Here is an 18067-nt window from a genome sequence, read left to right on the forward strand (position 1 = left end):
GTGACACCTCCAGGACCCCACCAGCACCGCCCTTCCCCCTGGACAGTCTGCGTCCTTCGCTGCACCTCCGTTTTACCTCTCCCCTGAAGGGGAGCCTCCTGCTCGTGCGCCTGACGGGTGAGCTTTATGTCATGTGTCTGCATCCCGGCTTCCAGGGCCACTGGGAAAGCGGGCTGCTAGCTTCTTTCTTGGGGAAGCGAGACTTGGAAGGTGGGAAAGCTCCCAGGCATACGCAACGCGCTCCAGAGGAGCCAGCAGGGGGTTTTCACCCGTTGCGCTGGGGGTCTGTCGTTAAGCCTGGAGGCGTCCTTTTCTAAGATTGGGCACAGCTAGAGCCTCCGTTGTCCTGTTTCTTATCTATGAAACGGAGCCACTTAAGACAAACTAAAACGCCCTTGTCTCCTAACACTTTCACTCGGCACCAGCTACATAATTTGCAGGGCCCAGTGAAAAAATGCAAATGCTGGGCTCTTTGTTCAAAAATTTAGAGCTTAAAGACAGAGACAGAAGAGCATTAGACCAAGCTGGGCCCTTCTGAGCCTGAGTCCCCGTGTACCTGCACAGATCACACACCTTTGAGGCTGGTTCTGCTTCCTTCTTCCTCTGTGGCCAGTAGGATTATTTTGTATGAACAATTGTCTAATCTAGTGTTGCTAGACACAACAGGAAGAGAGGGGAACTCAAACAATATTCTTTATTCTAGAAAGGTCTGGATCCTTCTGGAAACCTACTAGAGTTCATTTGGGAGGCATCACACTGGAACCTACACAAGGAAGAAATGATGAAATGCCACGGCTGAATTGAGAAGAGTTGCTTTGGCAAGCTTGTTCATCCTGCCTGTCCTCATAACAGTGCCCTACTGCTTGTCATGGTTTGTCATGGTGGGTGAACTGGGGAAGGATTTTGAAACATTACAGAGGTTTCCTTTCTCCCTTCATTTCTTCCTTCCTTCCTTCCTTCCTTCCTTCCTTCCTTCCTTCCTTCCTTTCTTTCTTTCTTTCTTTCTTTCTTTCTTTCTTTCTTTCTTTCTTTCTTCCTTCCTTCCTTCCTTCCTTCCTTCCTTCCTTCCTTCCTTCCTTCCTTCCTTTCTCATATAAACCTTGGTCAAATATATCCTTTGAAGCTAAAGAAAGACATCCATAGGCTGATATTGCATGCCAAAGGCTACAAGTGGTTTAAGATTTATATAAAAAGAGAAAACATCCCAAAATTCATCCATCAATACCAGGCTTCTCCAAAATACCATAGGACCTTAGCTACTAAAAGAGAAAGCTAGAAATTGGTAATACCCATGCTTATATGCATGGAGGACTCTAGTTGCCATGTAAATGTGTTTTTTTGTTTTGGTCTGGTTTGTCAGGGGGAGTAGATTTTATTTATTTATTTGAAAGAGAGAGAGCGCACCCGAGAAAGAGTGCACGAACAGTGGGGAGGGGCAGAGGGAGAGGGAGAAGCAGACTGCCCGCTGAGCAGGATCCCCAACACACGAGGCTCAATCCCAGGACCATGAGATCATGACCTGAGCCAAAGGCAGATGCTTAACTGACTGAGCCACTCAGGTGCCCCTAGATGCCATGTAAATGTAAGTCTAATTTCTGCCTTGCGTGCTCAGGTGGTTTGAGTAGAGGTATGATGATGTCAGCCCTTGGAAGTGAGGTAAAAATTATGTCTCCCTGACAGGTGTCCTTAAACATGCTGAGACAAGGAGGAGAGATGCAATTACAGACAGGAGGGAAGTCTGGTTTGGGGACAAGAGAGACTGTCTTGTGTCAATGTGCAAGGGAGAAGCAAAAGCAAAGATGGTGTGTGGATAGCAGGGTTGGAAATCTACAAAGATTGGGAACATGGATGGGGGAGAAAGGAGTCAGTTTAGATGGTTCTGGAACACATGCAGGGATTCTTAACATTTGTGGGGTCTTATTTAGTACAGCAGTTGGTAAAGCACCCCAACTCTGGTTGTAAAAACTCCCTTCCACTTACTAGCTTTGTGACCTTGAGGAAGTGATTTAACTTTGTCAAGCCTCAGTTTCCTTGTCTGCAGAATGAGGATAGTGATGATAACTCTATGGATATTAAATCATTTATCAAACATTTCTAACAGTGCCCACTTGATAAGAACTCAGTAAATACTAGCTATGGGGGCGCCTGGATGGCTCAGTTGGTTAAGCGACTGCCTTCGGCTCAGGTCATGATCCTGGAGTCCCAGGATCGAGTCCCGCATCGGGCTCCCTGCTCGGCAGGGAGTCTGCTTCTCCCTCTGACCCTCCTCCCTATCATGCTCTCTGTCTCTCATTCTCTCTCTCTCAAATAAATAAAATCTTTAAAAAAAAAAAAAAAAAAACCTTTAAAAAAAAAAAATACTAGCTATGGTCATGATGATGGTGATGATAATGAAGGTAGCGGATGACGGTGGGCAAGGGAGTTAGCTGGTCTCTCCTGCCAGAGCACCAGGGTAGGGCCAGTGAGCCTGTGGATGCCACAAGGGTGGGGTAATGATGAGAGAGGAGGAACCTCTCCTCTCCTGCTCTAAGCAGGCCTGTGCCTTCTAAGAGCAGTGTCTGAGATCCTCTTTAGATATTCATGGGGTTATGTTATGTGTGTATATGTTATACACAGTGATCATCAAGCTGCAGTTTTCCTACTTTAGAGCAAATATTTGGTCAAGTGCCCACAAAAATTCAGTAGAGGCACTGTCAGGAGGGCCTCACCTAGAGATGAGAGCCATTGGAAGAAGGGAGAAAGAGCTCTGGACTCAGGGCTGCACCTTTGAGGAACGGCTCTTCCACCTTTGGGCAATCTCTTTTCCTCTATGGAGATTTACAGGCCTTACAGGAAGGGAGACAGCTCCCACTGCCTGTTTCTGGCTGCTGGGGCATCAGAATCAGTGAGTTCTCATGTCTGAACCTCCCTCACTTGCTTTACGTAAGAAAAGAAATAAGGAGAACAGAGAAGTGTCTGTGACAAGCTTTAGGTTTTGTTTTTGTCTTCTGGAAATGTTTTGTGTCGGGTCAAATTACCACACATATATGATATATCCATGTGTGTATGTGTGTGCATATTTCTCTTTTTCTGATTATAAATGTAATGCATGCTCATTAGAGAACCTCTGGAAAATACAAAAGCCAAAAGTCAACAACAGGAATCACCAATAAGACCATTACCCAGGGTGGCTCAGATGGTTAAGCATCTGCCTTCGGCTCAGGTCATGATCCCAGGGTCCTGGGATCGAGTCCCACATCGGGCTCCCTGCTCCTTGGGAGCCTGCTTCTCCCTCTGCTTCTCTCTCTCTGTCTCTCATGAATAAATAAATAAAATCTTAAAAAAAAAAAAAAGACCATTACCCAGGGACCATTGCTCTGCCTTTGGGTTTATTACGTTTCCTTTCATTCATTTACAATATGTATGTCATTCAAATACACAAACATAATAGAATTTGTTAAATTTGTATTATATTTTAGAAGGTTTTATATCATATTTCTTCTATTTATTGTTGACATTTTCCTATGTGATTAAATGTTCTTTGAAAACATTTCAGTTACATACAGAGGAATTAACTCTTTTTGAGTTCTGAGTGTTGGTAAATGCAGACATTCAGGTCACCACCACAGTCAAGATACAGAACAGTTTCTCACTCCCCAAAAATTCCCTCACACTGCCCCATTGTAGTTACCACTCCCCCTAGTCCTAATCCCTGGCAACCACTGATTTATTCTCCATTCTTACAGTTTTGCCTTTTCCAGAATGTTATAGAAGTTGAATAATACAGTATGTAGCCTATGGGTCTATCTTCTTTTATTAGCAGAGTGCATCTGAGTGTTACTCATGTTGCTGCATATACCAATAGCTGGTTACTTTGTATCGGTAAATATAGAGAGTGTTGCTGAGTACTGTATAGATGTACCACAGTCAGTTCATCCATTCACCAGCTGAAGGACATTTGGGTTAGTAAACATGACTTTTACCAGTTGAATGATATTCTATTCTACAGATATACCAAACCACATGAAGACAGTTCCCTATTATTGGACATGGTGAGTTTCTTCCCCCTCCCCATTATATATAACCATTAAATGAACAACTTTTTTTAAGTTAAATTATTTATTTATTTGACAGAGAGAGTGGGGGGAAGGGCAGAGGGAAAGGAAGAAGGAGAAGCAGACTCCTTCTTCAATCCCAGGACCCCAAGATCATGACTGGAGCCAAAGTCAGACATTTAACTGACCGAGCCACCCAGGCACTCCTAAATGAACATCTTTATACATAAATCTTTGCATGCCAATATATATGTATACATTTATATAGTGTGCCGGAGTCCAGCTCCAGCCGGGGTGGGTCTCTCGTAGGAAAGGACGGCGTCGGCGAATGAGGAGACACAGACACAGGATCAGGTTGCAAGCATCTCCTCCTGACAGCCTCGGAGGAACTTTATCTATATGTTAGGATATTTTTGTTTTTCCATACTTTCGTAACATGTGATTATGTTGTTTTTTTTTTTTTTACAATTTATCGAGATAATCTTAGGTCATTTTCTGGATTACAGCCATAGCCTTCTTTCATTTTTCCTTTGTAATGATTAACATGACCTTTACTGATTTCTGCTTATTGACTTTCGCTAAAACTAAAAAACAGTACGCAAAGAGAAAGGTGCTAGACAGAGCGTGACCGTCTTGTTATTTCGTTCTATAGAAACCAATTCTTCGTGGAATTAGTTTCATTATGATTGCTTAGATAGGCGTAACTAAGATGAGTAGTCACTTTATCATGCAACCCCAGAAATATTCCCACAATTATAAAGATTGCCATAAACAAAATGAAAGAGAATAGCAGGAGCCAGCCCAGAAATATTCCCACAATTATAAAGATTGCCATAAACAAAATGAAACAGAATAGCAGGAGCCAGCTGTGGAGTCTCCTGTTTTCAGGATCGTCCCCCATACTTGGACCTTGTCAAACAGCATGAGTAGCTTGGCTCGCGCCAATAGTGTATATATATCTTAAGCTATCAATAAGCAAGCAGTGTGCCCCACTGAGGATAAGGGAAAATACAGAAAAAATACAGAATTTAGTTCTGTTAGAATTTCCTAAAAATATTTTTTATACAGCAATAGTTTGGATCTCAATGCTTTGTACCATTATGAAATAAGAAGCTAATAACTCACTTTAATTCTAATGCAGCAATTTTAACCTGTTCAATAGGACTAGATGAATTTCTTGTCTCTGAAATCTGGAGCATGTGTATCATTGAAAACTCCTCTCAGGACATTGTTTTCCCAGCAGGGAGCTTCATTAGACAATGGAATCACCTGGTATGCACAGAACAAGAAGGAGGAATGTGCAAAGGGCAGGCTTCAGGGCTGGTGGACGGTTAGGGCTGCACAGCGGAGTTTCCAGTTACATTTGAACAGCTGAAGCCAGAGCCACTAAGAAAGGAATGATATGGCTGGCACCAGGTTCTGCCCAGAGAGGTGGGACTTCCCTTTGAGTAGATGCTGCTGCCCTGCAAATCAAAAAGGAAATAAAGAAAATTTCAGTATTGGTGTCTGGCGCCTACTTTCAAAAATATGCATACATGCACACTGCAGAAAAAATGAAATAGTACAGAAAGTATAAAGTGAAAAGTAAAAGTGTCTTAGACTCCCCATTCTTTTTTTTCCTAAGATTTTATTTATTTATAAAGAGAGAGAGCAAGCATGAGTGGGGGAGGAGGAGAGGGAGAAGCAGACTCCCTGCTGAGAGAGGAGCCCAGTGCAGGGCTTGATCCCAGGGTCCTGGGATCATGACCTGAGCCAAAGGCAGACGCTTAACCGACTGAGCCACCCAGGCGCTCCATAGACTCCCCATTCTTGCTTTCCACAGAGAATCATTGTTGACGGTTTGAGTTGGCTTCCGAGGAAGGACACCTATCTTTACATTGTGCACACACCTACACACACCTTCATGCACCCTTTTACAAGCACAAATGGATCTGCAACCTTTTTCAACTAACATCAGATTTTGGACACATATCCTTGTTGAACATATTAGTTACTTCATTCTTCCTCATGGATGGATTCTTACTGTATGGATATACCATAAAGCTAGCCAACCTCCGTACTGATGGACATTGTATCACTGGAGTTTAACTAGTAAGGAAAAACCTATCTTGACGTTAAGACACCAAGAGAGGATCTGGCCAAAAAAATGGACTCCGACCATAGCAAATAGAGTCTGACCACTGACTGGATTTTTTAAAACGGAAATTACTGAATTTTAAAAACCAATTAAAAGATACATTTTTTAAAATCATGAAACAATCTAATGTTGGCTTGGAAATTTATCCTGTGGTTTTGGACTCCATTTGATTGCTGGTCACCCTTTTTTTTGCTAATGATTATTGCAGCATTATTTACAATTGCCAAGATTGAGAAACAACCTAAATGTCCATCCATAGACAAATGGATAAGGAGGATGTGGTACACACACACACACACACACACACACACACACACACACACACACACAGAGGAATATTACACAGCCATAAAAAGGGATGAGATTTTTTTTTTTTTTTTTTATCATTTGCAACAACATAGATGGACCTAGAGGGTCTTATCCTAAGTGAAATAAGTCAGACTAAGAAAGACAAATACCATATGATTCACTCATATGTAAAATCTAAAATAAAAAAACAAATAAAAAGTGAAATCAGACCTGTAAATACAGAGAACAAACTGATGGTTGCCAGATGGGAGGGAGGATGGGCAAAATGGATGCAGGGGGTGGAAGATACAGGCTTCCAGTTAGGGATGAAGAAGGCACAAGAAAAAAAAAGGCACAGCATAGGGCATATAGTCAATGATACTGTAACAGACTTGGGCGCCTGGGTGGCCCAGTCGTTAAGCGTCCGCCTTCAGCTCAGATCATGTTCTGGGATCTAGTCCCGCATCAGGCTCCCTGCTCAGAGGGGAGCCTGCTTCTCCCTCTCCCTCTGCCCCTGCTTGTGTCCCCTCTCTCACTGTGTCTCTCTCTGTCAAATAAATAAAATCTTAAAAAAAAAAATACTGTAATAGACTTATTTGTTAACAGATAGTAGCTACACTTGTGAGCATAGCATAATATATAAATCTGTTGAATGAGTATGTTGTACACTGGAAACTAATGTAACATTGTGTGTCAACTACACTCAAATAAGAACAAAATAAAGGAGGGGCACCTGGGTGGCTCAGCCCATTAAGAGGCTGCCTTTGGCTCAGGTCATGGTCTCAGGGTCCTGGGATCCAGCCCCATGTTGGGCTCCCTGCTCAGCGGGGAGCCTGCTTCTCCCTCTGCTCCTCCCACCCCCATGCTCGCTCTCTCTCTTTCTCTCTCTCTCTCTCAAATAAATAAATAAAAGAAGAATCTTCTTAATCTTATTTAATCTTCTTAAATAAAAGAAGAATCTTAAGCAGCCCACACATTTGTACTAGGGCTCCTCCTGCTGGACATTTTCTACAATTGCACTTCTGATTCAGATAATCTCAGACTTGATTTGCTCAAAATTGATTTTTTTTTTTTGCTTTAAGATGATTAACGAATATAAGGGTATAGTTATGCTTATTCTTTTTAAAAAAGATTTTTTAAAGATTTATTTATTTATTTTAGAGAGAGAGCACTGAGGTGCAGAAGGAGAGGGAAAGCACACTCCCTACTGAGCGCGGAACCCACCACAGGGCTCCATCTTACAACACTGAGATCATGACCTGAGCTGAAATCAAGAGTTGGACACTAACAAACTGAGCCATCCAGGCATACCTATGTTTATTCTTTTAGAAAAATAAAATATTACAGAACAAAATAGTTATACTGAGTGTCTCCATCCTTTTCCAGTTCTCACTCCCTTTCCTAAAAGTAACCACTTAGAGCAATTTGGAGTTCATGTCCTTAGACCTATTTCATCATTGATGTCCATTATCATGCACAAATAGAAACACACAGTTTTGTTTTCCTTTGCTTTTCATGACTGGGTTCATGTTCTAGGCCTTTACTTGCCACATTTTAACATAAACTTTTCCTGTTTATGTGAGGTTGTGCTTGAGGGCAGCTTTCATGCAAAGAAAAAAACACTATTGGCAATTACTTTGGCTTAAAAAATTAATTCTAGCTATTAAACTTACAAATTCAAAAACTTTATTTCTCCATACATTTGTCTATTTAATTTATGAATCATGTTTTTCTATTTAAAAACCTAGGGGGTTGCCCGGCTGGCTCAGTCGGTAGAGCATGGCTAAAAATTTAGTAAAATCTAAGTACTTATGTTATTGAAATATAACTTTCAACAAAAAAATCCCAATCTGATATGTTTGGAATCAAAGAGCTATTCCAACAGCTATTTTTATATGTTAAATTCTGTAAAATGTTGCAAATAAATTAAATACCAAAAACTGTAAGTTGTTCCTAAACTTACCACAGAACTATTAATAACATGAGTTAGATTTATATAAACAGCTGTTTGTTCCATTCTAAACCTTTGCAGATTAAAAGTCCTTTACTCCATTATCCCTAAGCAAGTGGAGCTTGGAATTCCCACTTCTGTGTCCTGGGGTGTGTTGGGGGGAGAAGGGACAACTCATTTTGGACAGAGAATGCAGACCAAGATAAGAGATTTGATGTTTCTCCTTGACCCTGACTGACAAAGTGAGTCCTTATTTTAATAACATAAGTACATCTGTTTTCTCATATCTTCGCCAATCCAGTAGATTATCATTGTACTGAATTTTTGGCCAAAACTAGAGCCTATAAGCCTTTAAGTTTGTTTTCTACATATTTTTTCACTTGAATTGTTCATGAGAATTTTTCCATTGCCGTATGATTATTCCTACCACTGTCCCCCACCCCAATTTTATGGAAATATAATCTACATACAATATCTACATTATATTCCATCCAGTAAATGTAATCCTTTGATGTAACCACTCACTTCTCATTGGATATTTAGGTCCAGCTCCCAATGCTTACAGTTTGGATTCAGTATTTTAAAGAATGCTGTGATGAACATCTTTGAACATACAGGTTGCGCCCACATTCTGAATCATTTCTTTAGAAGAGGGTACCGGGGGGCGCCTGCGTGGCTCAGATGGTTAAGCGTCTGCCTTCGGCTCAGGTCACGATCCCGGGGTCCTCGGATCGAGTCCCGCATCGGGCTCCCTGCTAGGCGGGGAGCCTGCTTCTCCCTCTGCCGCTGCCTCTCTCTATCTCTCTCTCTGACTCTCATGAATAAATAAATAAAACAAACAAACAAAAATTTTTTTTTTTAGAAGAGGGTACCGGAAATACCCTAAGGTCTGACTTAGGCCAAAGACTGTGAATATTTTTATAATTTCTGATACATATTGTCAAATTGTTCTCCTGAGCAATTTATAAACTTACAATAGCATCAAGCATTGAATAACACTTTTAAAATATTTTTTCGCTATTTTTGGCTAAGGTATGTCCAAGATGTTGAGGTGAAAATTGCACCTCATTAAATCTGTATCTCATTATTACTAGAAAGATGAAATCATTCTCCATATTTGCCACTTGGGGATCGTCTCCTGCAAATCATCTATCAATATTCTTAGCTAAGTTGTTTAAAAAAGAGATCAGTAAAATTCCTTCCAGGGCAAAGAAAGTGGAAGAAAACCTGCCAAGAGTGAAAGAGGGTTTTCTTCTTGGGGCACCTGGGTGGCTCAGTCGTTAAGCGTCTGCCTTCGGCTCAGGTCATGACCCCGGAGTCCTGCGATTGAGCCCCGACGCGTTGGGCTCCCTGCTCAGTGGGAAGCCTGCTTCTCCCTCTCCCACTCCCTCTGCTTGTGTTCTCTCTCTCGTTCTCTCTCTCGCTGTGTCTCTCTCTGTCAAATAAATAAATAAAATCTTTAAAAAAAAAAAGAAAGAGGGTTTTCTTCTTGACATTCAGTGGCATGGGGAAAGAACTGTCATACATAAATCTTTGCAACAATTGCTGGAAGAATGCCCAAAGTAGAGAGCAGATCAGGTACTTTAAATCCCTTATCTGCTGTGCTGTGAGCCACAGTGACGTTTTGAGGCAGTATGGTTTGGTGGGGAAAGCAAGGACTCGACACACAAACTTGGGTTCTGTTTCTGGCTCTAGCCAGTCCTAAGGGACTTTAAGAGATCACTTAACCCCTTCAGCATCACTGATGGGGATCGAGTTGCCCACTTTCCTGGAAAGAAACAGGATGATGACTCCAGGACTGCCAGGCTGGAAGCCTGACATGCCCGAAGTCCCCGGAAAGTTCTGGCAACAGGTAAGGAGAGACACCCTCATTCACCTGACACCTCCTGCAGTACAGGAGGTAAACTGAGGCACAGGGAGCCAGGGTGGCACCACCTGCCTGTTTCAGGAATGGCTGTGTAGGGTGCCATGGGCATGATCTGTATCTGTATAAAGCTGACAGTTGGCTTAAGGAGACAAGGAGTAAAATCATAAAGACCTAAGTTATGCTGTAACACTATGGATATCTACCTCTCCAGGCTTTTTGAAGTCCTCAGCTCACTGGATTGCCTACCTATTAAATCCTCTCAACAACCTTATTCCGCCCTTTCTCCACCTAAGTGAGCCATTGGTTTCCGTTTCTTGCAATCAAAACCTGGAATATATATATATATATATATATATATATATACACACACCAGACACGTCTCCAACTCTTGTAGGACATTTGTCATTCCTTTCGACTGCCTGACCAAATTGAGACATTCTTTGTCTCAAATCCAAATGCCTCCTCAGAGTAGAAACCAATCATTTGTTCATTCACTCATTCATTTATTCATTCCTTCATTCCTAAGCACCTACCCGGTTGCAGGCTACATGCTAATCTGGGACACATCCATCACTGAACAAAACAGGTAAAAGTTCCTGTCTTTCTGAGGCTTATGTTCTAACATGTGGGAGACAGGCAGTAAAGAATAAACTTATTGAGCAAAGAAGCTGGAGGATGAGAAACACTATAAAAAGGTAAAATAGAACATCATGAGGGGTTTCACAGAGCCATCTACGGTGCAGGCTGTAATTTCAAATACTGAGATCACCATAACTTCATGGAGGCAAGATAGGAGCTAATGCAGTAGGTGAGAAAGTTAGCCGCACAAACAGCTAGGAGAAGGACTTCCAGGCAGAATGAACATTGCAGGCAAAGGCGCAGGGGCAGGAACATGCCTGGCATGTTCCAGGAGGCCACTATGGTTGAGGCGCAGAAAGAGGAAAGGAGCAGGAAAGAAGAGGAGAGAAATGGGCCGGGGCAGGCTGTTTGGCTCTGACTCTGAGAGGGATGTGGGAGCAACTGCAGAGTTGTGAGCAGACGAGTCACATGACTCAATGGTTGAAGAACTACACTCTATGTGTATGTTTGGAAGTTTCCCTAATAAACAGTTAAAATAAAAGGCTGACTCTAGCATCTGGGTTGCAAAGAAGCCATGAGGGATGGGACAAAGTGGAAGCAAGGAGACTCATTAGGGTCTACTCAGTAATCCAGGGGGGGCGATGACCAGGCTGGTTCCAGTAGGTAACTGCATATTCCTTCCTTCTCTCTTTCTGTGTCTGTCTCTCTCTCTCTAATGGACTAGTTATAAAAATGGACAAAATATTCTACGTAATACACACAGCACAGTGTCTGGCTTGCAGCCCTGATTAATGTTCTGCCCCTTGTAGATGGAAGAATGGATCCTATGGACGTTAGGGAGCACCCACTGCAGCATGACAGGCTCTGCTCTGCCAGCTCGGCAGGAGGTCAGCCCACTTGGGCATATGTTCTCCAAACCTGCAGCGACCTAGCAGCTCAGAGAGACTGAGAAGCGCAGAAGCACAAACCTTACTCAGCAGCCAGATTATTTTAGGGCGTGGGTGTTAAATCATACTGCAGTTCATCGGCGTTCTGTCAATGGTAAGGCCTGGTTATCTTGGGGAAGCAAGGAGGTTGGGTCAGACATCTACTTACGAATTCAAAGCACAGTCAGGATGGGTGCTGTGGTCCACGCACTTTAAGAGCTTCACTGGTCTACGGAATGAAAAGAAAGAATATTTAAGGGATTATTTAAATGACTCTCACTCATCAAACATTTTATGATGTGTCTACAAAGTATTGGGGATACAAAGTCTCTGACCTTGAAGAACACACAAACTTTTTTTTTTTTTTTAAGATTTTACTTATTTATTTGAGAGAGAGAGAGAGCACAAGCAGGGGGAGCGGCAGGCAGAGGGAGAAGCAGGCTTCCCACTGAGCAAGGAGCCCGATGCGGGGCTTGATCCCAGGACCCTGGGATCATGACCCAAGCCGAAGGCAGATGCTTAACCAACTGAGCCACCCAGGTGCTCCCACACAAACTATTTCTTTTAAGAAATATTAACTAGCATTTATTGAGCACTTACTATGTACCAAGAAATTTGATTATGTTTATACAGACCATGTCATTGAATCCTCTCAACAACCAAATGGAGCGGGTATTACCATCTCCAACTTAGAGCTGAGAAAGCTAATCAGTCACTTGCCCAAGTACACACAGTAGCCATTGTGGAGCTGAACTTGAACCTTGCAGGCTCACGCCAGAGCCCAAGCATGGAACCACTTCTGTAAGGATGGAACAGGCTTGCTTGGAAAATCCTCCTGATGAGGTCTTTGGCCAGGAAGTTGGACTTGACGCACACGGGTGATGGCTAGTACCCAGGCTTCAGCAAAGAAGCTACCCAGTAGAGGGAGAAGATGCGGAGTCCCAGGAGGGCAGGGAAAGCAGAAGAGAGAGAGGAGCCAGGTAGCTGCGGCACACTGGGCACTAAGGAGGAGGCAGGCCAACAGCGGCTTTCTCCTGGCCAGGTGCTGGAAGGGACTCTGGAAAAACAGGAAATGCGTTGTTCGCTTTACTGCTCCCCAGGACTTGACTACTCTCTGGTAAAGTCTATACTACGCAGGTATTTGTTATGAGAATAGCTTGTTGTTGCTGTTTTCTGCCCCCAACCCCCAAAGTCATTGAGTTTCATGGAGTCTGGCTCAATACAGAGCTCACAGAAATCAACCAGGAGGCAAGAGAGGCTCTGAAAAGAGAAGAGCTGGCCAAAATGTGCAAGAATCTTGGGGAGAATTGACGGCCACAGGACAGAGACACGTCACTTGAATTGTGTGGGGCAAGAGGTTGTTAGGGGAGGAGGTTGGTGTGTTAACCTTGGTCACTCTCCCAAGGTAGACCTTTCGTTATCTCCTCTGCGCTCCCAGGAGCAATACAAATCCCAGCTGAACACTGGAGCCCAATGGGCAGTAAAGAAGAGGGAGACGGGGAGCTGAGCCAGGCTTGCAAGGGAAGAGCCCCGAAGGGCAGTGCAGGTGGGGACAACTAGAGCAAGTGAAAGCAGGCTGAGTCCCCTAGGACAGCCGTGAGCGGGGAAGGACACCTTGGGCTCTGGCTTGGGTCACCACATGTGGCCTGATGACTTACAAAGACAGCCTCCTCAAGGGAGTTCCTGGGCCAAAGTAAAGTGGTCCTAAATGTGGAATTTTTAGGCACAATTTTCCCCATCATTGAGCTGCTTTAGCAAAGACCTGCCTTTTAAGGCAAATTTATGAAAATCTGGTGCTTTCTTGTGATGAGCACTGGGTGTTGTACTGAAATGTGGAATCACTATACTGTTCACCTCAAACTAATATTGCACTGTATGTTAACTAACTGGAATTTGAATAGTCTTAAAAAAATAAAATACAACCTGGTGCTTTAAGAAAGGAAGGGTCCTAGAGTAGAAAGAAAAGAGCATCCTTCAAAGCCATACAATGTTGGGTTCAAAACTCAGCTCTGTCCCTGAGTGGTGACCTTGGAAAACTTATTTAATCTCTCTGACCCTTAATTTACCCATCTGCGGAAAAGGGATATTTACATAAAGCTTAACAACAGACACAAGGAATCTAAGACAAGTCTAGAGAGAGGTTACTATTGTGGGCAGGCAGGAAGGCTGAAAGGGAAGATGAGAGGAGACTCTGAGCTGCTGGTTATGTTGTTGTGTGTTGAACTTGGGAAAATTCATCCAACTGTGTACTTATGGTTGGTGCATTTTCCTGTACATAGTCTATAGTTTCCAAAAACAGTATTTGCGCTTTTTTTTTAAGATTTTTATTTATTTATTTGACAGAGACACAGCGAGAGAGAGAACACAAGCAGGGGGAGTGGGAGAGGGAGGAGCAGGCTTCCTGCAGAGCAGGGAGCCCGATGCAGGGCTCCATCCCAGGATCCTGAGATCATGACCTGAGCCGAAGGCAGACGCTTAACCAACTGAGCCACCCAGGCGCCTGCTTTGTTTTGTTTTTAATAGAGGGTGGTAACACCTCACTTTTGAGCTTCCTGAGAGCGTTAACAGTAACAGAGGGGTACACTGATACAGCATCAAGCTGTGAAAAACAGCTTCGAGGGGCTCTTTTTCTGGCAAAACGGGGGAGCAACCCATATTTCCAGTGGGCTTTGCTCAGCTGGGAGGATTATCCAGCCCACAGAGCTCATGAGAAGGCATAGTGCGGCAGAGCCAGCTGGATGGTCGTCGGGGCTGGACAAGACTGCAGATGGAATTTCCACTCTGCTGTACCCACGAATTTTCAAGAAAGCGACCCAGTCCTTGCAATGTTGCACCTCCACCCTGAGGAACCAAGCAGGGCTGCAGACTTAGGCATTGAAGCGGAGAAAAGCAGGAAGCAGCAAGGTAAGGAGTTCCCAGGGCAGGGGAGGGTTTTCAATGGTACTTAGGGATTCAGCCTAACTTATCTAAATTTCCAAGAATCAGGGGCCCCGGGGTGGCTTAGGGTGTGACTCTTGGTTTCAGCTCAGGTGGTGATCTCAGGGTCATGAGATGGAGCCCAGCGTGGGGCTCCTCACTCAGCATGGAGTCTGCTTGAGATTCTCCCTCTCTGTCTCCTTCTGCCCCTCACCCCCCACTCACACGCATGCGCTCTCTCTCCAAAATAAATAAAATCTTAAATTTCCAAGAATCAGGAAAGCCTGCAGGCAACACCTGATTATAAGTACATAAAGTACTTAGCCCATAATGTGCTCAATCAATGGTAGCTGTTATTATTTTCCTATTGGTCTACTGTTAAGATGCATTTCTCTGTAAGAATCTTAAGCAAACCCACCCTAGCGTCTATCTTGGGCAAGGATCCGTGGCATCCAAAGATAAAGGGACCACAGTGCCTGTTCCCAGGTTACTCACCTGCCAGAAGCAAGGGAGGGGAAACAGGACATGCACAAATGAAAAGGGGTTTCTATTTGTCCTTGTAGCATCTTTTAAAGAGGACTCTGGACAAAAGTGGGTGGGACCCAGGCGGAGCCCTGGCCAGAAGGCACTCCCAGCCCTCACACCCAGTGACAGCCCAGAAGGCACAGTCCTGTGGCCCTTAGAGCTGATCCCAGCAGAACACATTCAACAGCCCCGTGCTCTCCAAAATCACTGCTCCACCTTTGAAATTGCACACTGATTATGATATACCACCTACAGGTGATCGTTAATACAGCTGTACTGAAAACCCATTTTCTTCAGTCTCTCTTCCAGGATTTTCACAGTGCCTTCTCCACAGGATTCCCTAAAATATAAAAACATGTAAGTAAAATTAAAGGAGGAGGAAAAAAAAGGAAGCTGTTTCGGGGTGAATTAAAATTTCCTATGACCACGTGCTTCCCGGGTTATTCTCCTTTCTGAGGGAATACGCGACAGTAACCCCAAAACTGCCGCTTGCGGGGAACCCGCGGTACCCCAGGAGACCGTGCGCTGAGCTCCAAAGTCTGCGGGTCCAGCGCACTGGGAGGGCCTGGTCTGGCGCATGCGCAGTGCGCCCCACCCAGCAACGCACCTCAGTGACGCGCCCCAGGCCAGCACAGGGCTGCCAACGTGCTCACCATACAGTGTGTGTTAGGTTAGGCTTTAAATGAAAACAAGAACATACAAGTCAAAAATTAGCAAAAAATGCAAATAAACACAAGGAAAAAGAAATCACCCCAATCGCTTATCACTAGGGCCAAGTGCTGCTAACATTTTGGTGTATATCCTTCTAAACGTTTGAAATACATTCCTTCCCACGAGACTTTTAAACTATAATAGGCTTCTGCTGTCCGATGCATTTTGTATTCTGCTTTGGCACAAGTATACTTCTATATACTTCTCTGCTGTTATTTTTAAATTCCTGCATGGTCTCCCTTACATAATCAGAACATGATTCATAAAACCCGTCCCCTCTTGTTGATGATCAAGTTTGGTTCCTATATCAAAATATAGGATATAGGAAATATATCCTATATATTTAGTCACACTAAAACTAACCTTGTTGGAGCTTCATTTTCAAACACATCCTTTAATTCTTTATTCCCTTAGCATAAATTCCTGGAAGTAGGTTTTCTGGCACTAAGGTTTTGAATGCAATTTAAGGCTCCTTGATAGCGTCAAAGCACAAAAATTCAACTGAGTAAATCTGAAAATCTAATTGGCTTTATTCAATGATTCAGGAATAGAGCGGCATCCCTCCTAGTACACAGGGAGGTGCTCTGAGAAGTCCTTGGAAATGGAAGGCTTTGTATCGTTAGGAGGGTGTGACAAGGAAGTTATTAACAAAAGAAAAGAAAGGATTATTTCAGGCCAGGTCACCTTCTCTTTGGGGGGAAGGGAGAGGCAAGGATTTAGTGTGCCGATGACCTCGCTGTGGCTGATCAGGAAATTTCAGATTGACTGTTGAAAGGTCACATTTCTGGGAGAGGTTGAAACTTGGTTTGCTACTGCAGGGAGAACTGACTCCATCTGGGACCCACTGTTACTTTTTTGTTGTTGTTATGGAAGTAGAGTTGATACACAAGGTTACATTATTAATTGGGCCTGTTGTTTCTTTTCCAACAAGAGGCAGTGCCAAATAGCACTCTCTGCTGCCCACCCGGTCACCATGTGAGTGTTCATTTCCCCACACTCTCCCCCGCTGGGAGTCCTGCCCTCCTGTGGCCATAATTCAGCAGGGGCAAACAGCACGAATACCAGCAGCTCTGGCAAGCAGATGTGGCATTCATGTCACCGGCAGCCCTGCCTCAGGTTACCTGGAATGAAAAGAGAAACAGCCTCCCCACTGTAACACTAATAGAGAGGGAGTAGACAGAGTGGAAATGAGTGACTGGAGGAAGTTTTCACAAAAGAAGTGGAATTCTAGGCATTACAGGAATGATGAGGGCAGGGTAGGTTAAGTGACATCATGTTTTAGAACCTAGCCAAAATCTGGGATGAAGTCCTTCTCCAGGACAAGCTCACTACTGAGAATTTTCAGGAAGCAATGATGTGGGGGTTTCAGGACATCTGGATATATAGAGGTCAATGGATTATTTTACTATTTGTTTTTTATAATGGCAGCTAAAACAATGCTAACCACAATCAGGTATCAGCCATATTGTTTTTAGCTCTTTGTCTATAAGTTGTTCTTTTTTGCCCCTAAAATCTGAGCAGTTCAGGACCCTCACTTCCTTAGCTCATGACCCGTAACTCCACTCTGGCACAAACATACAACCATGTGCTCTGGGCCCTTTTATCAACTCTGGCTGTAGCAGAAATGTTGGTCCAAGATAACGTTGAATTGCAATTTCCTTATCTCACTAAAGATAGGTTCAAAGGGCAAGCTGTCTCTGACAGAAACGTTAAAACAACAAGCAAGCATAATTTCTAGACAAAGAGCAAATTCCCACAGAAATACGAAAAATAATATACACTGTTTGTTCTTTATGCAACATAAGTAAAATTTGTCTTCCAGGAAGAGAAATGCAGATCCTGGTATTACTATGTAGTAAGTCATCTGCAAATTTTTTTTTTTTTTTTTTGAGAGAGAGAGAGAGAGCACATGAGAGGGGGAGGGCCAGAGGGAGAAGCAGACTCCCCGCTGACCAGGGAGCCCGATGCGGGACTCGATTCTGGAACTCCAGGATCATGACCTGAGCCGAAGGCAGTCGCTTAACCAACTGAGCCACCCAGGCGCCCAGTCATTTGCAAATTTAATCTCTTGTTTAAGAGACAGGAAAAAGGGCGCCTGGGTGGCTCAGTTGGTTAAGCGACTGCCTTCGGCTC

General features: G+C 43.6%; 1 protein-coding gene across 1 annotated transcript in view; it reads right to left on the reverse strand.

The window, feature by feature from the left end:
- Nucleotides 1-4901: 4901 nt before the first annotated feature.
- BST1 (bone marrow stromal cell antigen 1) overlaps nucleotides 4902-18067 on the reverse strand; it is a 26142-nt gene continuing 12976 nt past the window's right edge. Inside the window, exons 7-9 of the mRNA XM_044912777.1 lie at nucleotides 15477-15563; nucleotides 11952-12011; nucleotides 4902-5497 (exon numbers count right to left, since the gene is read on the reverse strand). Of these exons, the coding sequence (XP_044768712.1) occupies nucleotides 5392-5497; nucleotides 11952-12011; nucleotides 15477-15563 (253 nt within the window). The 3' untranslated portion in view covers nucleotides 4902-5391. The remainder of the gene's footprint in view (nucleotides 5498-11951; nucleotides 12012-15476; nucleotides 15564-18067) is intronic.

This window comes from Neomonachus schauinslandi, chromosome 2 (genome assembly GCF_002201575.2).
Source record: "Neomonachus schauinslandi chromosome 2, ASM220157v2, whole genome shotgun sequence".
Classification (NCBI taxonomy): Eukaryota; Metazoa; Chordata; class Mammalia; order Carnivora; family Phocidae; genus Neomonachus; species Neomonachus schauinslandi.